General features: G+C 59.6%; 1 protein-coding gene across 3 annotated transcripts in view; it reads right to left on the bottom strand.

The window, feature by feature from the left end:
- Nucleotides 1-796: 796 nt before the first annotated feature.
- The window catches only part of CAPZB (capping actin protein of muscle Z-line subunit beta), a 135,337-nt gene continuing 119,575 nt past the window's right edge, over nt 797-16,558 (bottom strand). For 2 of the 3 annotated variants that reach the window (XM_060626250.2, XM_060626248.2), the window contains exons 7-10: nt 6,582-6,647; nt 5,766-5,842; nt 4,366-4,478; nt 797-1,634 (exon numbers count right to left, since the gene is read on the bottom strand). In XM_060626250.2, coding sequence (XP_060482233.1) covers nt 4,376-4,478; nt 5,766-5,842; nt 6,582-6,647 — 246 coding nt within the window. In that variant the 3' untranslated portion in view covers nt 797-1,634; nt 4,366-4,375. The remainder of the gene's footprint in view (nt 1,635-4,365; nt 4,479-5,765; nt 5,843-6,581; nt 6,648-16,558) is intronic. The other variant, XM_060626249.2, reaches the window with a different exon arrangement.

Raw genomic sequence — 16,558 nt, 5'->3', positions numbered from 1 at the left:
TTCCCGGTGGGGATGACGCCGTCCTGACTCTTTGCTATCAGAGTCTCTCGAGGGAGAACTTCTCACCTGGCTCGGCATGGGTCGTGCAGGTGGGGGTGGCGGCCCCCCGTGACTGCGGGGCACCCAGGCTGCACGGAGGGGATGGCACCAAAGAGAAGAGGGGCCGAGGCCCAGTCCACACTGCCTGCTTCCCCCGTGGTGGCAGAGGGGTCCACACGGTGGCTGCTTAGTCCATGAGGAGAACGAAGGAGACGGTTCGGAGTCTTGGAATCCGGGGCCCCAGGAGGACAGCGAGAGACTGACTTGTCAAGGTCACAGCGAGGGCGTGAAGGGACCCCGGAGACACAGCCCTGCTTGCCCATCTGAGCTCTCGCTCTCTCGAGGCCACCACCCTTCCCCGGGGCCACTGAACAGGTGCAGGCTTCACCCGGGAGCCAGGATGTGGCCGCCTGGTGTCAGCCGGGACAGCAGGGTCCGTCCGGAAGGGTTGTGAAGCGTCCCGCTTACGGTGGGTATTTGCGGAGATGAAAGGAGGAGGAGCAGAGGGGACGGCGCAGGGAGGCCGCACCCAGAGTGACAGAATGACGAGGTGGGGGCCCCCCTCTTCCGGGGCGGGTGGGGCCGGGGAGCCGAGCAGCAGCTCCGGGCTCCGCAAGGACCCCCCCCCTTCTCGCCCACCGCGCGGCTCCCACCCGTCTTCTGTCCGACTCGCCACCCCGGTGGGGGCCAGCCCTCACGGCCAAGGCCACACGTGCCTGGAAAGCGAGGCCGGCGAGAAAGAACACGAGGCCAGTGCTGACTGCGTCCCAGTTTCTTTTTATTCATTTTTTTTGTTCTTTTTTTTTTTTTTTTTAAGTATGGAAGCTCAAGTATAAGATGTAGATTTTTTTTTTTAAGCTTTACAAAAAAACAAAATAAAACAAAAACTCCTTTTGCATTCCATAAAAATTGACAGAAAAGCACCTGGCCAGAGCAGCCCGTCAGCAGGCCCCACCCCCGCACCCCTGCCACGTGGTCTCGTGGGACAGGGGCCAGTCTGTGCAGGACATCGCCGAGGGCCACCCGCTCTCTCCCAGAGCTGTCCCCTGTCCCCCCAAGCCCCGACCCCAAGCAACTCCCAAACACACGTGGACTCAGATTTCCAGTTTTTCTTCTCTCTTTCACACACCACAGTTAGTTCATAAAATTTTTTGTTTTACATTTTTTACACCGATGTAACAAAAAGGTGGGAGGGAAGGGGAGGCAGACAGACTGTATTTTATGCCTATAAATGGGGGGAGGGAGGCAGACAGGGGGCCGGGGCAAACAAAAAACACACGGTCTCTGTGGAAATACGGAGAGTTTTGATGGCAAAACGTGGTGGGAAGGAGGCCTCAGAGACAGGAGGGTGTTTACTGGGCTTTATTCTCAGGGAGAGATGGTGATGCCGTTGTTCCGTGACCTGGGGGGGGGGAGGCGAGGGGCGAGGGAGGGGAGCAGAAGACGAGTTTTCTAAGAAAGGGGTCTAACGAGCGCATGGCGTGTCCAGTTAGCGTGGAGCAGGGCTTTAACACTGCTGCTTTCTCTTCAAGGCCTCCACCAGGTCGTTCTTAAGAGCTTCTTGCTTTGATTTGTCTGCGAAAGTCTGCACAGACCTGCCGGAGGGAAGAGAGTTGATCAGCCCGTGTGACGGGCAGGGGGCCGCCTCGAGCACGGCGCCCGAGGCCCGAGCCCTTGGCCCTTTGCCAGGCGGGCTTCCTTTGCAGGGGAAGCGCGCGGCCCGCCTGGACGGGCACCCACCTCTGCGCCAGGCTGGGGGGCCCGGCCGGAGCCACCAGAACCCCAATCCACTTCAGGGCCCGAGGTCGGCCTGAACCAGAAGGTGGCTTCTGGGCTTCTATGCACAAGGCAGCAAAGACCCTCTGTGCTTCTGACCAGCTGCGGACTCGGCCGGGGCGGGGCGGGGGGGTGTGCAGAGGGGCACGGACTCTGGGTCGCAGGGACCCTGCTATCAGCTGCCCCTTCACTGCACCCTTGCCGAGCAAAGGCAGCCCGCTGCCCGCCCCCCAAGTGCAGGGTGCAGAGGAACCCCACTCAGCGAACGTTTAAAAGCCCTGGCCATCTGAGCAGAACGGGTTCACGTCCAGGGTGGCGCCGGAAGGGCAGGTGCTCTCAGCCGTCAGCGGTGAGCGTGGCCGAGAAAATCCCTCGGCCTGGACGTCAGGAGGCAGGACGGGACTGAGCTAAGAGGCCCCGGGTCCCTGCTGGCAAATCCTGATCTGTGGACCCATGCTGATGTGAGTGCCCCACGCGCCGGCGTTAACGCTCCTCATTCGCCAAAGCGAACAGCCACTGACCCTCGCAGAGGCTGTGCGGTTTACGAGGTGCTTCCCACACACCTCTCACTTCCCTCTCACGGCATCCCGGAGGAGTCCCACCGGGGTTCCCAAGCACAGAAGAGGAAACTGAGGCTCAGGGAAACGCCCCCTGCCAACGGCCTGAACGGTCACTCTGTCAAACGGACTCAACGTGTCGACCGGCCAAGGACTTCTTAAACTGTGTAAACTTTCCAACCGTTTCAGAGCAGTGGAAAGAAAGGAGTGACGGCTGCCCGGCAGGAAGGCGGTGGACGCCACGCCCACGGGCGTCTCAAGCTCCGTGTGCATCAGCCGTGAGAGAGGATGGGAAGGAGGAGTCAAAAAATCCCCAGATTCCAAAAGTAAAATGAAGCAGGACCCAGGAGAAACGAGAGCATCCCCAGTTGAGTTCTGGCTACCGAAGCCCCGAAAAATCGTGGGACGCGGCCTCCAAATGGTACACGGGTGACACGGAAGACAATAAAACGCTCTCACGAAATGCCGACACGTCTGGCTGAGCGTCTCTAAACAAATATTTGCCCTGGACTGTCCTGGCTCTGCGGTGGCCCAAGGAAGGGTCAGACACCAGCCGTGGTGGCCTTGGCTCCAATTCTTAGTCAGTCCGCCACGTGCTTCTGGAAAAGCTCCCGGCAGGAAGTGGCGGCGGCTCACACGGCTCCTTGGCCTGCGAGGGTGCTGGCTCTTCTGGGAAGGACGGGCTGAGCGCACCAGGCCTCACCCCCACCCCCCAACGAAGCGGAGAGTCCCCGAGTTAGAACCAGAGTGAGAGGTCAGAGACAAGACACTGGGCGCGGAATGGCCGGAGGCTCTAAGGAGCAGGACACGGGAACACAGCTTGGGAGGGTCAGTGCCAAGCAACGTCAAACTCATGCCCGGAGCAAGTGCTAACTCGGCACGGACAGAGGGACGTGGGACGGACAGAGCGCCAGGCTGCCCGCTGCTGCAGAGGGTTTCCATGCCGGAAAGCCTCCAGCGGGTGGCCACGGGACTGACCACGGACAGGGATCTGGCAGATTCTAGGGGCTGCCAAGAAAACCGCACAACGGTGGCCCACCGTAAAAAGGAGGCTCTCTCGGGATGGGAGCGGGGCGGTCCCAGCGTGAGGCCTGAAGGTGGCACGGAGCCCAGACCGACCAGCAGCGCCGCCTGGTAACACAAACGGCCCGGCCCGGCCATCCCGCCGAACCTCTGCTGGGTCGGGTTCCCGGTGGCCAGTCCCCGGGCCCTGCGGCCCTGCCCCACGGGCCTCGTGTTAAACGCTTCCCTCCTCTCCCGGGACACCGACTGCTTCCATACACCTGTATCTGCCACAAGCTCAAGCTCTGGTTCTCGGTTATGGTCCACAAGCAAGGCCATTTCCTTGCCGTCAGCACAAGGCGTTTAAGAGGAAGGCCGCAGCTCGTTAGGGGCAGAAGCTCCAGCAGCCACCGGTCTGGGGGCGCACCAAGCCTGGCCAGGGGGGTTTCGGCCTCCGCTCCGGGCTCTATCCTCAGGTTTGGGGCGACACAGCCCTCTCAACTCACAGCCCCGAACAGTCACTTTCCCACTGAGGAGGCTCACTTGGCCTCTGCGACGCTTGGCGGGAAAGTCCGAGGCCCTGGCCGCACATAACAGCACACGCAGCGGGCTCGGGCCGCCCCGAGTGGCCGAGCGGAAGGCAGTGCACAGACCCCCGCCCCGTGGCCCACGAGAGCGGTGCAGACAAGCGGCTTCTGCTGGAGAGGCAGAGTTCATCCCCAGACGGGGGCTTCTTCCAGGGCCAAACCCCCTCTCTGCCCCACACCCAGCCCTGCCCGGCGTGCGAGACACACACAGCACACGCGTGATACGGGTCCGTGTTACGTAGGGCCGAGTCTACACGTTAACGTGGCCGCTCACAGCCGTGAGCCGACACGGGGGTTAGTGGTGTTTAAAGGACCGCGCGCAGCGACAGCTGGTCCTGGGGGTGGTGGCGGGCTGGTGAGTCCTGTTTAGTGGGGAGGGTGCGCACGCCTCTCGGGCAGGGTACCTGCGTCGGCTTAGTTATCAGGCTGGATGTGGATCTGGCGCTGGGTCAGCACTTGGGAAAGCTCCCTCTGCAGCTGCTGAAACTTGGGGTGGTCGGGGATTACGTCAACAGATCTACAGAGAGTGGTCACAGATGAGCGCGGCGGGAGGCGAGGGCGGCACACACCTGGGAGTACCGGGCAGGCGCGCGCCGGGCACGCAGGGACCCGCGAGGTGGAAGACAGGGCAGTGTCGTCCCGGCCCCCGCACTCGGGCCTGAAGGGGTGGCCGCAGAGCTCGATGCTGGGGGCGGTCTCGACCACCCGCCCGCAGGCTCTCTGGGTCCCTCTCCTCGTTCTCCTGCCGCTGGCCAGGCTGGGCGGGGAGGGGAGTGTGTCTGCTGAGGATGACGCTCTGGCCCCGGGGTGACCAGGGGACAGCAGTGTTGCCGGAGTCGGGGAGTACGACCCACCGGGGGCCAGATCGTGTTCCCCAGAGGCGGGTGGCAGATGGGAAGATGGAGACCCGGTGGGGGCGCCTCGCTACTTTAAACTGTTGGAGGAGGAGACTAGAAATCTGTCTCCTGGGTGAATTCACAAGTCAGCGTGGCCCCTGGAGCGGCTTCCTGGCTCTGATTTGGCCCCAAAGGAGAGACTCACACACGGAGCGGGGATCAGAGGGCTGGAGGCTGAGGGCAGGGCACCAGACCCGGGCCTCACACGGTGGCCAGGCGGGCTCCATCGCATCTGACCCCTGCGGCAGGCCTGCCTCCCTGACGGGACGAGGGCCAAGTAGAGGAGCCACCGGCCAAAGGTCACACAGCTCGGGTGGGCAGCACTTACACGGGCTCTCAGCTCTCTGATTTCAAGGCCAGTGCTCACTCCACAGCCGCCCCACCTGCCCCCCAGTGGGCCTCTGGAGACCCAGAGAGTCCCTCCCAGCCTTCATTTGGGCCCAGGCTGCAGAACCAAGGACAGAAGATGGGTGGGGAGGGGCGGCTCAGGACCATGGCCGTAGCCAGCAGAGCCCTGGAGGACGCTGGAGTAGCCGGGGAACCCAGAGCCCAATGGGCTGCACTCCCTCGCATGTTGTGAGGTCCGGGCAGATTCCTGAGATGGAACTGATGAGGCGGGGGACCGAGAGGAGGGGACTTCAGGGACGAGGGCACCAACGCCTGTCCAGGTGAATGTCCCAAGACAACAAAAACAGCAGGGAAGGAACCGGCGTCTACTGAGAATACAAACTGTGCGTGAGGGGTCTGACCTTTCAAAATCTGCACTAACGATCCCATGACGTGGGTACTTCAGCAGGTGTTACAAATGAGGAAACTGAGGCCCAGTGACAGAGAAGTGTTATGCAGCACACCTAGGATTCAAATCCTCGTCTTTTGGTTCCAAAGCTTATGTTTTGGGGGTACATTACCTCAGCCCATTGACGATGTCCTTTGTTTTCCCAAAGTAGATCTCATTCAGCGTACTTCTGATTTTATTTTCCATGTCCTGGGAAGGGAGGTCAGTCAGACAGGATGGCAAACAGGAGTCCTGAGGCCCACACCCTCCCGGTTCCACCGGCTCACCCCTGCAGTCCCCGCAGTGGCCACAGGGGGGAGGCGTGAGACCGCACCAAAGCCCAGTGAGCCAGCCACCCCCACGCCCCCTCGGGGCCAAGACCCCGCCTATCATTTGTGCTCTGAGCCCTTCCCAGGCTTCAGACACCAGGAAGCCGATACTCAGGGACTGGCGGCCACCGCTGACCACGACAGGAGCAGGTCTAAACCACATCACCACCTCTCAGGCCCCCCACCAACTTCAGGAACAACTGTGTGAAGCCGGAGAGCACCCTTTCCTCCAAAGAGCGTGGGGAAGGGAAGGCAGAAGCAGCTGCGGCCGGAGAGCCTCCTGAAGTTCCTCCTGAGCCCGTGACCTTGTAGGGACACTTCCTCTCTGAGCTCAGGTCTCTCCTGGCACCCAGCGGGCCGGGGGAGCAGGACCGAGGCCTTCCTGCGCAGCCTCCTGGGAGCACGCGCTGGGGGGCACAGAGGGGGTGCCCCAGGAGCTGAGCCCTGCGTGCATTCCCATCAGGAGGCTCGGAACACACGAGCCCAGGGCAAAAGGGCCAAAACAGAAACACGCTGCTGGCCGCTAAGGCGCTGCGCACCGGGAAGGAGGCCCGCAGGCCCGCACACACCCCTGGGGGCAGGATGTCTGGCGCTGGGGTGTGACCCAGAGCCCCACTCACCTCTACCAGGCGCCCTATATTGGCTATGTGTGGGGAGCAGTCGCTCACGGTCTCATCCTTCTCCATCTGCAAGAGAGAAGAACGTCCCTCCACGTCAGAGCCGCGCACGGCAGCCTCTGCCGACAGCACAGGCCAGCCCTGTGCTTTGCGCACAGCCTGTCGCTCCCGCCGGTAGCTGGAGAGTCAGCTGCAGGTGGTACAAGGCCACTTGTCCAGCGCGGAACCCAAGCACCGGGGACTTGGGCTTTGAGTCATAAACAGTTCAGCCAGCAGAGGCCCAGAGGCCCCGTTCCCAGCGAGGGGGCCTTCCGGAGCACCCCCCTCCCAGCCCCCAGGCCGCAGCAGGGAGGGCAGAGGGGATGGCCCTGGCCGGACACTGGCTCAGGCTGTGGGTCCCCTCATACTGCACAAGAGCCTCCACTGCTCTGTGACAGCAACTTCGGAGGGAGGGGCCAGCAGCCGCGAGAGACCGGGGACTGAGGAGCCTCGCCCAAGGTGACACAGGTAGTGTCAGGTCGTGGCCCAGACACTTCTTAGTGCACAGCCTGCGGGGCTGGTCACGTGGCTGGGGGCAGTTTGAGCAAGAGGATCTGAACCCAGATTCCTGGACAGCAACCAAGTAGGGTTTTGGAGGAGGTGGGACCCAGCAGTCGGGTCTTGGGCGGGGTCAGTTCTGGTCCAATAATCCTAACTATTAAAGTCCTGACAAAAGTTTTACTGAAAGTAGTAAAAGAAAGCAGGGGAGGGGATGACAGATGATTCCCGACCTGCACACTTAGGCACGAGGTGTGGACCCCCTACCCCTCCGTCTGTGCAAGGCAGAGTTCCCTCCCAAGACCGTGGATTCCTTAAGGAGAGCCTTCCCGTCTACACCTCACAGGGGGCCTAGGACGGTGGTGAGTTACGGAGTGGACAGACTCCTAGCGGCCCTGCTCACTGTTGGGTGAAACAGGTCCCCCCGAGACAGGATGAAAAGATAAGGACAGGAGTACCAAGACAGCCAGAGCTCAGAATGAATTCAGACAAGAAAGCCCAGGGGGAGTGGGAAGGTGAATGGGCTTCAGAGGCAGGAGAGCAGGGCGGATGCCTGGGGAGGGCAGGGTGGCAGTGTGCTCAGAGGTCAAAGGTCTCTGCTGCTTCCCACACCTATTTTGACTTTCTTCTCAGAGAGAACGGTTTTCATGCCAGAAACAGTAGAAGAGACCCCGTTAGGAGCCAGGTGAAGCGAGCAGATGGTACGAGGGACCCAGGTCGCTTTAAATGATCAGGCTTCCAGGGTCAGACAGGTCTGATTCTGTGGACCAGCCATCCCTGAAAAGTCACAGCACAGCTTCCAGGACACCGGGGGAGGGCGGAGACTGACACTACTTTCACCAAAAAGGAAGATATGAGTTGGAGATTCAACACTGATGCACACCAGCCCTGGTGACAGCATCGAGGGTCCGAATGATCAGAACCCAGGGACGTGGGCTGGTACGGGGACACGACAGCTGCCAAGTGCAGGGTCATCTACTCCGCTCAGTCCCCGTAAGAGAACTCTGTCTGCAACCCAAGGAAGCGGAAGCTCAAAGATGTCAAGGCGTCTGCCCGGGTCACGGCAGGTCTCGGCTGGCTGGGGTGAGTGCAAACCACATTCTCCGGCTCCAACGTGAACCTCACCAAGTACAGAATGGGAACCAAGTCCTGCGAAGAGACGCGTGGTTTCGAGAGGATTTCAAGCTTGAGGACAACGTGATGTGGCTGCCACAAGGGCTTCCACGCAACTTCAGCTACAGAGATGAACCGTTACCGGTGCCTGGTCAGGGGCAGCCCAGCTGCGCGGTGTCGGCCCCTCTCCCTCCGGGCTGCCCGGCCCGGCCACGTCTGCAGGGCAGGACTCAGTTTAGGGTGCTGGGTTTTAAGAAACCCATGGGCAAAGCTGGAGGTCCGGTGCTTGCAAGGTCTCAACACCCTGACCCCAAGAAACGGGCAGGAATGGGGTATCTGGCCTGCCCCTGGCACTGGCGACCCTGAGGAGCCTGGAGCCTCAGAGATCACAAGGGCCCCCACCAAACAGAAGTGAGAGCGCGCTCCTGAACTCGGAAGTGATAGCCACTCCCCACCACGTCAAGTTTCCTAAACACCCTTTGTCCTCCCACAAAGCACGGTCTCTCGCCGCCTTCCCCAGCTCCAGCTCCGCGCGGGAGCTAAATTCCTGACAACCTCGGGGAAGTGACGAGGCTGAGCTCACCGAGGGCCCCGTCTTAAATGAGCGCCAACAGCCCAAAGTAAGGCTGGGACTGTTGGCAGAGGGCTTTGGGCCGCCAGGGTTAAGTACAAGCACATCAGCAGCCCAACCTCTCGGGTATCATCTCTGCTTCCGATCAACCTTCAAGGGAACGGAAGGGCAGGAAAACACCAGTCGCCCAAAGGTACAAAAGGTCTGGGGTGGGGGCCGGGGGTAGGGGGAGAGTGAGGAGGCCTGGTCTTCTCTAGGAGCAGACTGACTCCCCAGGAGGACACAAGGGGTCCCTAAGCTTGTGGCAGGGGATCCGAGCCCAAGGAAAAGCCTGGCAGGGACCAGGGACCGGAAAAGGGAAGGAAGACATGGGCTGGGGGTGCGGGCAAGGGGCCCTGGCGCACACAGACGTGTTTCCACAGCCCCCCTGCCCACACCCCTGCCGACTCCCTCCACACCTGGTCAGGGTCAGCTTGCTGGAAACGCTGACCCACCAAAAATAGAATGATTTTTGCAATGCATATATTATTACATCCTTATAAAAGCGGCTGCCAGAGGAAAACATTTTTATGTGCTGTGGCCGCACAGATGTTCCACAAAGTGGATCCAACCAAGTCTGAAGTCAGAGCCCAGCCCGCTTGTCCCCATCAAGCTCCTCTCCTCCGCTGTGGCCTGGAGACGGGAAGGACACGGTAAGTACGCGGAGAGCAGGCCGTCTTCCTCAAGTCCAGTCTCTCCCGTGGCCATGTGGCATTTTCCAACAGGCGCAGCCTGGAGGGGGGGACCCTGAAGGGAGCCAGCCCCGCTCCGTGTCCCGCTCTGGAGCCCAAGGGGTGAGGGCCTTGGCCTGCCCATACCTCCATTTCCAGGCCTCGACCTGGGCCCACTACGTGCCCAGGACAGGGCCTGGCAGAACGGCAGCTCCATTCCCGGGACTCCTCCGGTCCTGGCTCTCAGGCAGAAGCCAGAGACGTCCTCCTGCCGACTGAGCTGTGCTCTGGGTAAGAGCTGGGCTGGAGGCCAGGACTTAACACGCTGTCAAGCCAGAAGACGTGGTCAGACAGCCTCTCCAGGAAGGTTCGGTGTGCCCAGTTTAGGGAAATTTTAATTGAGCCTAGAACTGCATATATTCTAGAAGACGGAAAAGTCTCTGCTTATAGGGTATGCGGTAGAAGGCATTTCTGAATAATAACAGACATAGCTATTATTTATTGAGCACAGACCACGTGTCCAAATGGTTTTTTATTTTTCCTCTACAACAGCTTTTCCAAACAGGTGTTATTAGCTCAACGGTGAGAACGCGGAGACTCAGAGAAGGGGAGCGGACTGTCCTGATCACACAGCTGGTAAGGGAGCAGGGTAGGACTGACCCAGGTCTGGACAATCCTGAAGCTTGTTTTTCTTCCATGAGACCTCTCCGTGGGCTCAACTTCATGCACATTCTTTCCCAGAAAAATCAAAGACAAACCACAATCCGGGGCTCGGAAATTCCGAACAGTACCCCACCTCATCCACCTCCCTCCCCCGCAGGGCCCCCTGCGGATCTCCAGTCCCTTCCTCTCCTGCCTGACTGTCCCTAGAAGCTGATCCCGCCCAGCGCTGATCCAGGCCACCTCACGGAGCACAAAGAAGCAAGCGAGTGCTCCCTGAGCTGCGGGCCGTGCTCGCCTGCCTCCTGAAGACGCCACGGGCCTCGTTCCCCTGCTAGAACATACCGCCCGGCCCAACTGCCAAGCTCAAGTCAAAGGGGATGTCCCTGCCGTGACACAAGGGCAGGTGACTGCCTTGGAGTTTTCTGGCTGAAAGACAAGTCATTGGGCGCCTGCATCTGAGTGGGGAGAGAGCTCAGCTTGCAAAGGACCCGCCTGATCCCCCCACTCGACACAACATTCCACCTTCGTTTCTAAATGTTTGGAATCTGAAAAAACTATCAAACGAACATCTGCGCCCACCCCGGATCGGAAACCTTGGATCTCCTTCCGGAGATTTATGGTCTTGCCTCTTGCCCACGTCTCCAGCTGTCACACAGGAGAAGTGACCTCTCAACGCAGCTTCCTTTCTAACATGTTGGTACTTGGCTTGCAACGTCTTTCACTTGCTCCACAGCCTTCCCCCTGGGGCCCAGGTGGCAGTCGGCCAGAGGGCACCTTCCGCCCTCCGCCCCGGGAAGGACCTTACGATTTGGCTGTGAGGAGCTCCCACAAGCACGGCTGCGCACCCTTCCTCCCCAGCCCCCCAGCCGCCTGCATTTGCCCCCGAGCTTGGAGCTTGTTCCCCCTGTTCCACCTTCCAGCCCCTGTCCCCAGGAGGCCTTGCTAGGCGGAGGGAGGGTGGAGGCAAGAAAGGGCCAAAGGGGAGGTGATGGGAGAGGGCGCCGAGGGAGCGCAGGCTCGTGCGCCCCCGGTCTGAGCCCACCGGAGCGCCTCTGCAGCCTGGGTGTTGTGAGCAGGGGGGAAAGGCGGCCGTTGTTAAATTCACCAACGATTTAAAGAAAGCTCTCCATTCTGGGGCACCTGGGCGGCTCAGTCGGTCAAGCAGCTGACTTCAGCTCAGGTCCTGATCTCCCAGTTTGTGAGTTCGAGCCCCGCGTCGGGCTCTGTGCTGACAGCTCGGAGCCTGGAGCCTGCTTTGGATTCTTGTCTCCCTCTCTCTCTGCCCCTCCCCAACTCACGCTCTGTCTCTATCAAAAATACACGTCAAAAAAACAAAAAAGGAAGCTCTCCAAGTCCTGCACTTACGCTCCCAGCCACCGAACTGAGAAGAGGACTGGGGGCAAAGCCTCCAAAGCTGGGGAGGGACCCCTGGGGGCCTCTGTGGAGGAGTGCTCCCGACCACTGGCCGGGATGGCTTGTAGGGTGGGTGCCTGGTGACACGGGTCCTTCCTTCCAGACACACACGAGGCAGGGGTGAGTGTGTGGCCGCGGGGAGGCCTAGCGTCCAGAGGGAAAGCCTGGGTCTGGTCACCGCGGGCATGGCTTGGTAGAGGAGCTCAAATGAGGAAGCCTCCCCTGACCCCATCGCTCACGTCATGACGGGTCACCCACGCCCCGCCCCTCCTGCCTTGTTCTTCTTTGTTACTACCAGCCTCGGGGCTGACACCAGCTCATCGACTGACCTCCTGGCTGCTGGGCCCAGAGGACAGATTAAGAGCAGAAAGTACAGCGTGGTACAAGGCAGCCCTCTTTTTTTTTTTCTAGACAGACAAATCTGGCTCCGCCTCCTACTAGACAAATCAGCACGAGGACATTACGTAACAGTTCAAACGTCGGTCTCCTCCTCCTGTCGGTTAAACAGGGAGGGGAACGCCACCTCGCTTACAATCGAATCAAGGGGGCAGCCCCCCAAAGCACCATGCGTCGCCCACTCTTTATCACCAGCTTTCCTGGAACCCCTTGGTTCCCGATCCAAGGCAACCGGACGTTTTCCCGAGGTTCATCTGGGACACAGAGCTAAACCCGCAGCCCTCATTTCCCGTTTGCTCGGAAGCCACGCATCATTAGCCGAGACCTGTCTCCCTGGCCGAGGCCCTGCCCCTCCTCTCAGTTACTTACCTTGGAAACCGGCCCCAGCTTTAACGCACCTCGGATGAGTTATGCGACCGGCCGTTAGGGTGACAGAAGCACGAATCTCCTCATTAAAGGCCGAGGGCACAAGGCGACACAAACGGGCCTGCGGCCCCGGTTGGCGGGCTGAGGACAGCCACTCATCAGGCCCGTGTGGCTTGGCAGCAGGCACCGCTCGCGGCCAGCCGGAACCAGGCCCTGGCCGTGGGCTGGCGGCTCCGACCGAAACTACCAGGAAGGCTGAGGATTAAATATTTGTCCGGGTCGCTGTAAACCAGTGGAATTATAAACAGTTTGGAGCGGTAAGTGGTGCAGGAAGCCCTCTCCGGATATGGATTTAGGATTTTCCACCGTCACCCGGGTGGCAGGGGGAGGGGGAGGGGGAGGCAGGCTGCGGTACAGCTGGCCGTCCGGGCTCAGCTGCCCTCCCCGCCAAGGGTTCCTGGAGGACAAGGGCCTGTTTCCACGCAAAATGATGGGCCTCGGGTCTGAGATGAGTGGGGACAGCCCCGCCCAGGGGCCAGAGACGGGGACCCCCAAGATCCCCGGTGGCTTCAGGCCCCTCTTACTCGGCACAGTCAGTGGAGGCTTAGCACGGGGGTGGGGGTGGGGGTTGGTCTAAGGCCCTGGGACGCATCCCAGGCATGTTGACAAAACGTCCGCCCTGCCCTCTTTCAAATGCATGTACGCACTTTTCTGCTGAGCCCATGAGCCCACAAACCTACGTGAGTCACTAAATTCATCTTTTCCGCAATCTATTTTTTCTATCAAATACGGCTATTAAAAGTATTGGAGTTATTAACGTTAAAACATTACGGGGCGCCTGGATGACTCAGTTGGTTCGGCTTAGGTCATGATCTCACGGTCCGTGAGGTCGAGCCCCGCACCGGGCTCTGTGCTGACAGCTCAGAGCCTGGAGCTGTTTTTGGACTCTGTGTCTCCCTCTCTCTCTGTCCCTCCCCCACTCACACTCTGTTTCTCTCTCTCAAAAACAAACATTAAGAAATTATTAAAAAAAAAATTAAAAAATCATTTGCTGTCGAAAGGGACCCTCGGGCACTCCTGGCCGGGGCAGAGGCGAGGTTCTCTGCACGGAAGAGGGCTCCCTCCGGAGGGCGTTCTCAAGACCACCACACTGCTGCCAACGGACTTCTGGGAGCCCAGGGAGCCCAGGTGTTACCAGGTCTGCCCTTTCTCTTCGACCCCGCCCCTTTTTTTGCTAAGACGTCTCAGGATGGTTTTTTTTGTTTTTTTGTTTTTAATTTTAATTGAGAGAGAGAAAGAGAGAGAGCACGCGCGTGCGTGCAAGCGGGGGAGAGCGGCAGAGGGGGAGCGAAAAGAGAGAATCTTAAGCAGGCTCCACACTCAGCACGGAGCCCCACGCGGGGTTCGATCCCAGGAACCGTGAATCATGACCTGAGCCAAAATCAAGAGTTGGACACTTGACGGAGCCACCCAGGCGCCCGCCCCTTCTCTGCCCTGTACACAGAGACACCCCACTGCCCTGCACGAGCTCCAGGTGAAGGCCTTTCTTCCAGGTGGGGCGGCTGACGGTCCTACACGCAGAGGCTTCAAGTGGCATGTGAGGTGCCAGTTCGGCCCAGTCTGCTCTGCAGGAAGCAGCAACTCCCAGCCTCCAGCTCCCAGGTCACCTAGACACACCTGGAGGGGACATCTGGGACACGGGCTGCTGAGGACACCTAAGCAGCAGGCGGGTGAGAGGCACGTGGCAGATGCGACATTCTGCTCTGTGAGAAATCGATGCTTTCATTCCAGTGACCTAAATATAATTCTCATACACACCGGTCTTCCTCCACGGCTCCCAGCTCGTGGCTCCCAAAGCCTTGCAATTTCCTGAGCCACAGTGGGACCGTCTTTTGTCGTAATGGTCTTTGGTCTCCTGTCCTCAGCGTCTGAAATCACTTGGGAGCCATACAGGTGAAATGGGCTTATATTAAGGAGGAGATTTTGGAAAGCACCTCAAAATGGGGGCTGGTTGCCAGGGGATCTTTCGGTGCCCCCGATTTCCAGGCAGGGGCGAAGGAGGGAGAGCCAAAGAGTTTCCAGGTTGGGGAACAGAACGCTTCCAAGTGCCGCCATGCCGGGCGCCAAGCTCACGCTCCACGAGGACAGAAGACAGAAGCCCCTTTGTTTAAGACCTCGCCCTCTGCTTTGTCTTCATTCGGCCGTCCATCTGTATCCTCTAATATCCTCTGTAGGAAACCGGCGCTCGAACGAGTAAATGGGTTTCCTGAGTTCTGGGAGCCACTCCAGCAGATTAATCGAACCCAAGGAGGGGTTTATGGAAACTGCTGACATGTGGCTGGTCAGCCAGCACAGGTGGCTTGCAAGTGGCATCTGAAGATACCTGTTGCGGGGGCGGCCTGGGCCCCTACCTGCTGGGATCTAACGCCATCTCCAGGTGGACAGGGTCCGAGCAAGTTGAGCTACAGGACGCCCTGCCAGTGTCCAGAGCGCCGCTCGCTGGCGACGTGGGGCACCACCCTCACCCACGACAGAACTGTCGAGTGTCCATGTGCACGCAGATTCCCTGGAAAATTCTGCTGAGCGCAGATCCCGACGTGGCGGGTCCGGGTAGGGCCGAAGATCTCTGCGTGTCCGAAGAGCTCTTTGGTGCTGCCGACGTGAGGCCGGGAGTGGGCCGTGGGCGGCAAGGCGGACGCCCTCGGGCTGCCGAGGAGGGCTTGCAGAGATGGCCCGAGCCAGCGGCTGTTCGTGGCCGGAGGTACACAGACGTGGTGAGCCCCGGTGGGGGCGAGGAGAAAAAGCCGTGGCCACGCCCGCAGCCCCTCGGCCCCCCGGAGGCACGGAGCCCGGCGGAAGCGGCAGGTGGCGTTCGGCCATAGACTGCTCCACGGTCTTCGCTTTGAAAGGGTGAAGCCCTTTAAGCGTCCGACTCTCGACTTCAGCTCCGGTCATGATCTCACGGTTCATGAGCTCGAGCCCCATGTCGGACTCTTGTGCTGGCAGTGCAGAGCATGCTTGGAATTCTGTCTCCTTCTCTCTGTCCCTTCCCTACTTGCTCGCTCTCTCAAATAAAAATACACTTAAAAAAAAAAAAAAAAAAAAAAAAAAAAAAAAAGGAAGCCCTGGCTCACACTGGACATACGGCTGGCTCCACGACGCCCCCTAAAAAAAAAAGGACTGTGGGAAAGATGATTATCAGACAGATGATGCCTCCGCTGAGGGAGTCTCTGGCAGCCACACTGGAAGGCTCTGAGTCTGGCCCCGAGCTCAAAGGGAAGCCACAGTCATCGTGGTTCATGTGCAAGTAACAAAACCAGAAGGAAGGGCTAACACCTGGACAACTGAAACCAGGATTGAACGTCGAGTGTCGAGAGAATGGGTAAAACCCAAAAAGTGAGGTCAAGTGTAAAATCTCATCTGAAAGAAGGCCAAGTGCATGAGAGCACGACAGGAAATCCCGGGCCCTCGGTGGCTCGTGGGAGGAAGAGGGGTAGGGGGGCACCTGTGGGCTCGTGACATGCCAGCCGAAGCGATCCTGGGCGCACTGGAGGAGAGCTCCTGTTCGGACATCACTTTGTGTTTGTTTTTTTTTTTAAAGTTTATTTATTTTTGAGAGACAGAGAGACACAGAGTGTGAGCAGGAGGAGGGGCAGAGAGAGAGGGAGACACAGGATCCGAAGCAGACTCCAGGCTCTGAGCTGTCAGCACAGAGCCTGACGCGGGGCTCGAACTCACGGGCTGTGACGTCACGACCGAGCCGAAGAAGGACGCTTACCGACTGAGCCACCCAGGCGTCCCCTGGGATGCCACTTTTAGTGGAGGCCGACGTAAAAGGAGTGGACAAGCTCCTTAGTTCTGCCCAGTAGGGCGGCAGGTGTCCTGTCAGGTTGGGAGGTGACCTCTCAACTCTTCCAATGTCAAGATCCTGTGACTAAGGCAGCTTTTTGACTGCTCTGGCCAAACGTCCTCATTTTTTCTTTCTGAGGGGAAGGCATGTTTGGAGTTTCGAAAAGCACCCTGCCTGGACCCGCACTGAAGGATTCTGGTGAGCATCACCGAGGTCTGTCCTCGGAGCGCTGCCGTGTAGGGCGGGGGCCAGAGCTCAGCAGACAGCAGGCTCCCCCCAGTGCCTGCTGGTCACCAGTCACTACTGGGCACCCGCACGAGGCGGCCACAAAACCCGCTTAGATGCTTAAGGTAGGCATGTC

This window comes from Panthera onca, chromosome C1 (assembly GCF_046562875.1).
Source record: "Panthera onca isolate mPanOnc1 chromosome C1, mPanOnc1 haplotype 2, whole genome shotgun sequence".
NCBI lineage: Eukaryota > Metazoa > Chordata > Mammalia > Carnivora > Felidae > Panthera > Panthera onca.
Note: the sequence above shows the minus strand (reverse complement) of the source record. Positions and strands in the feature narration are given on the sequence as shown.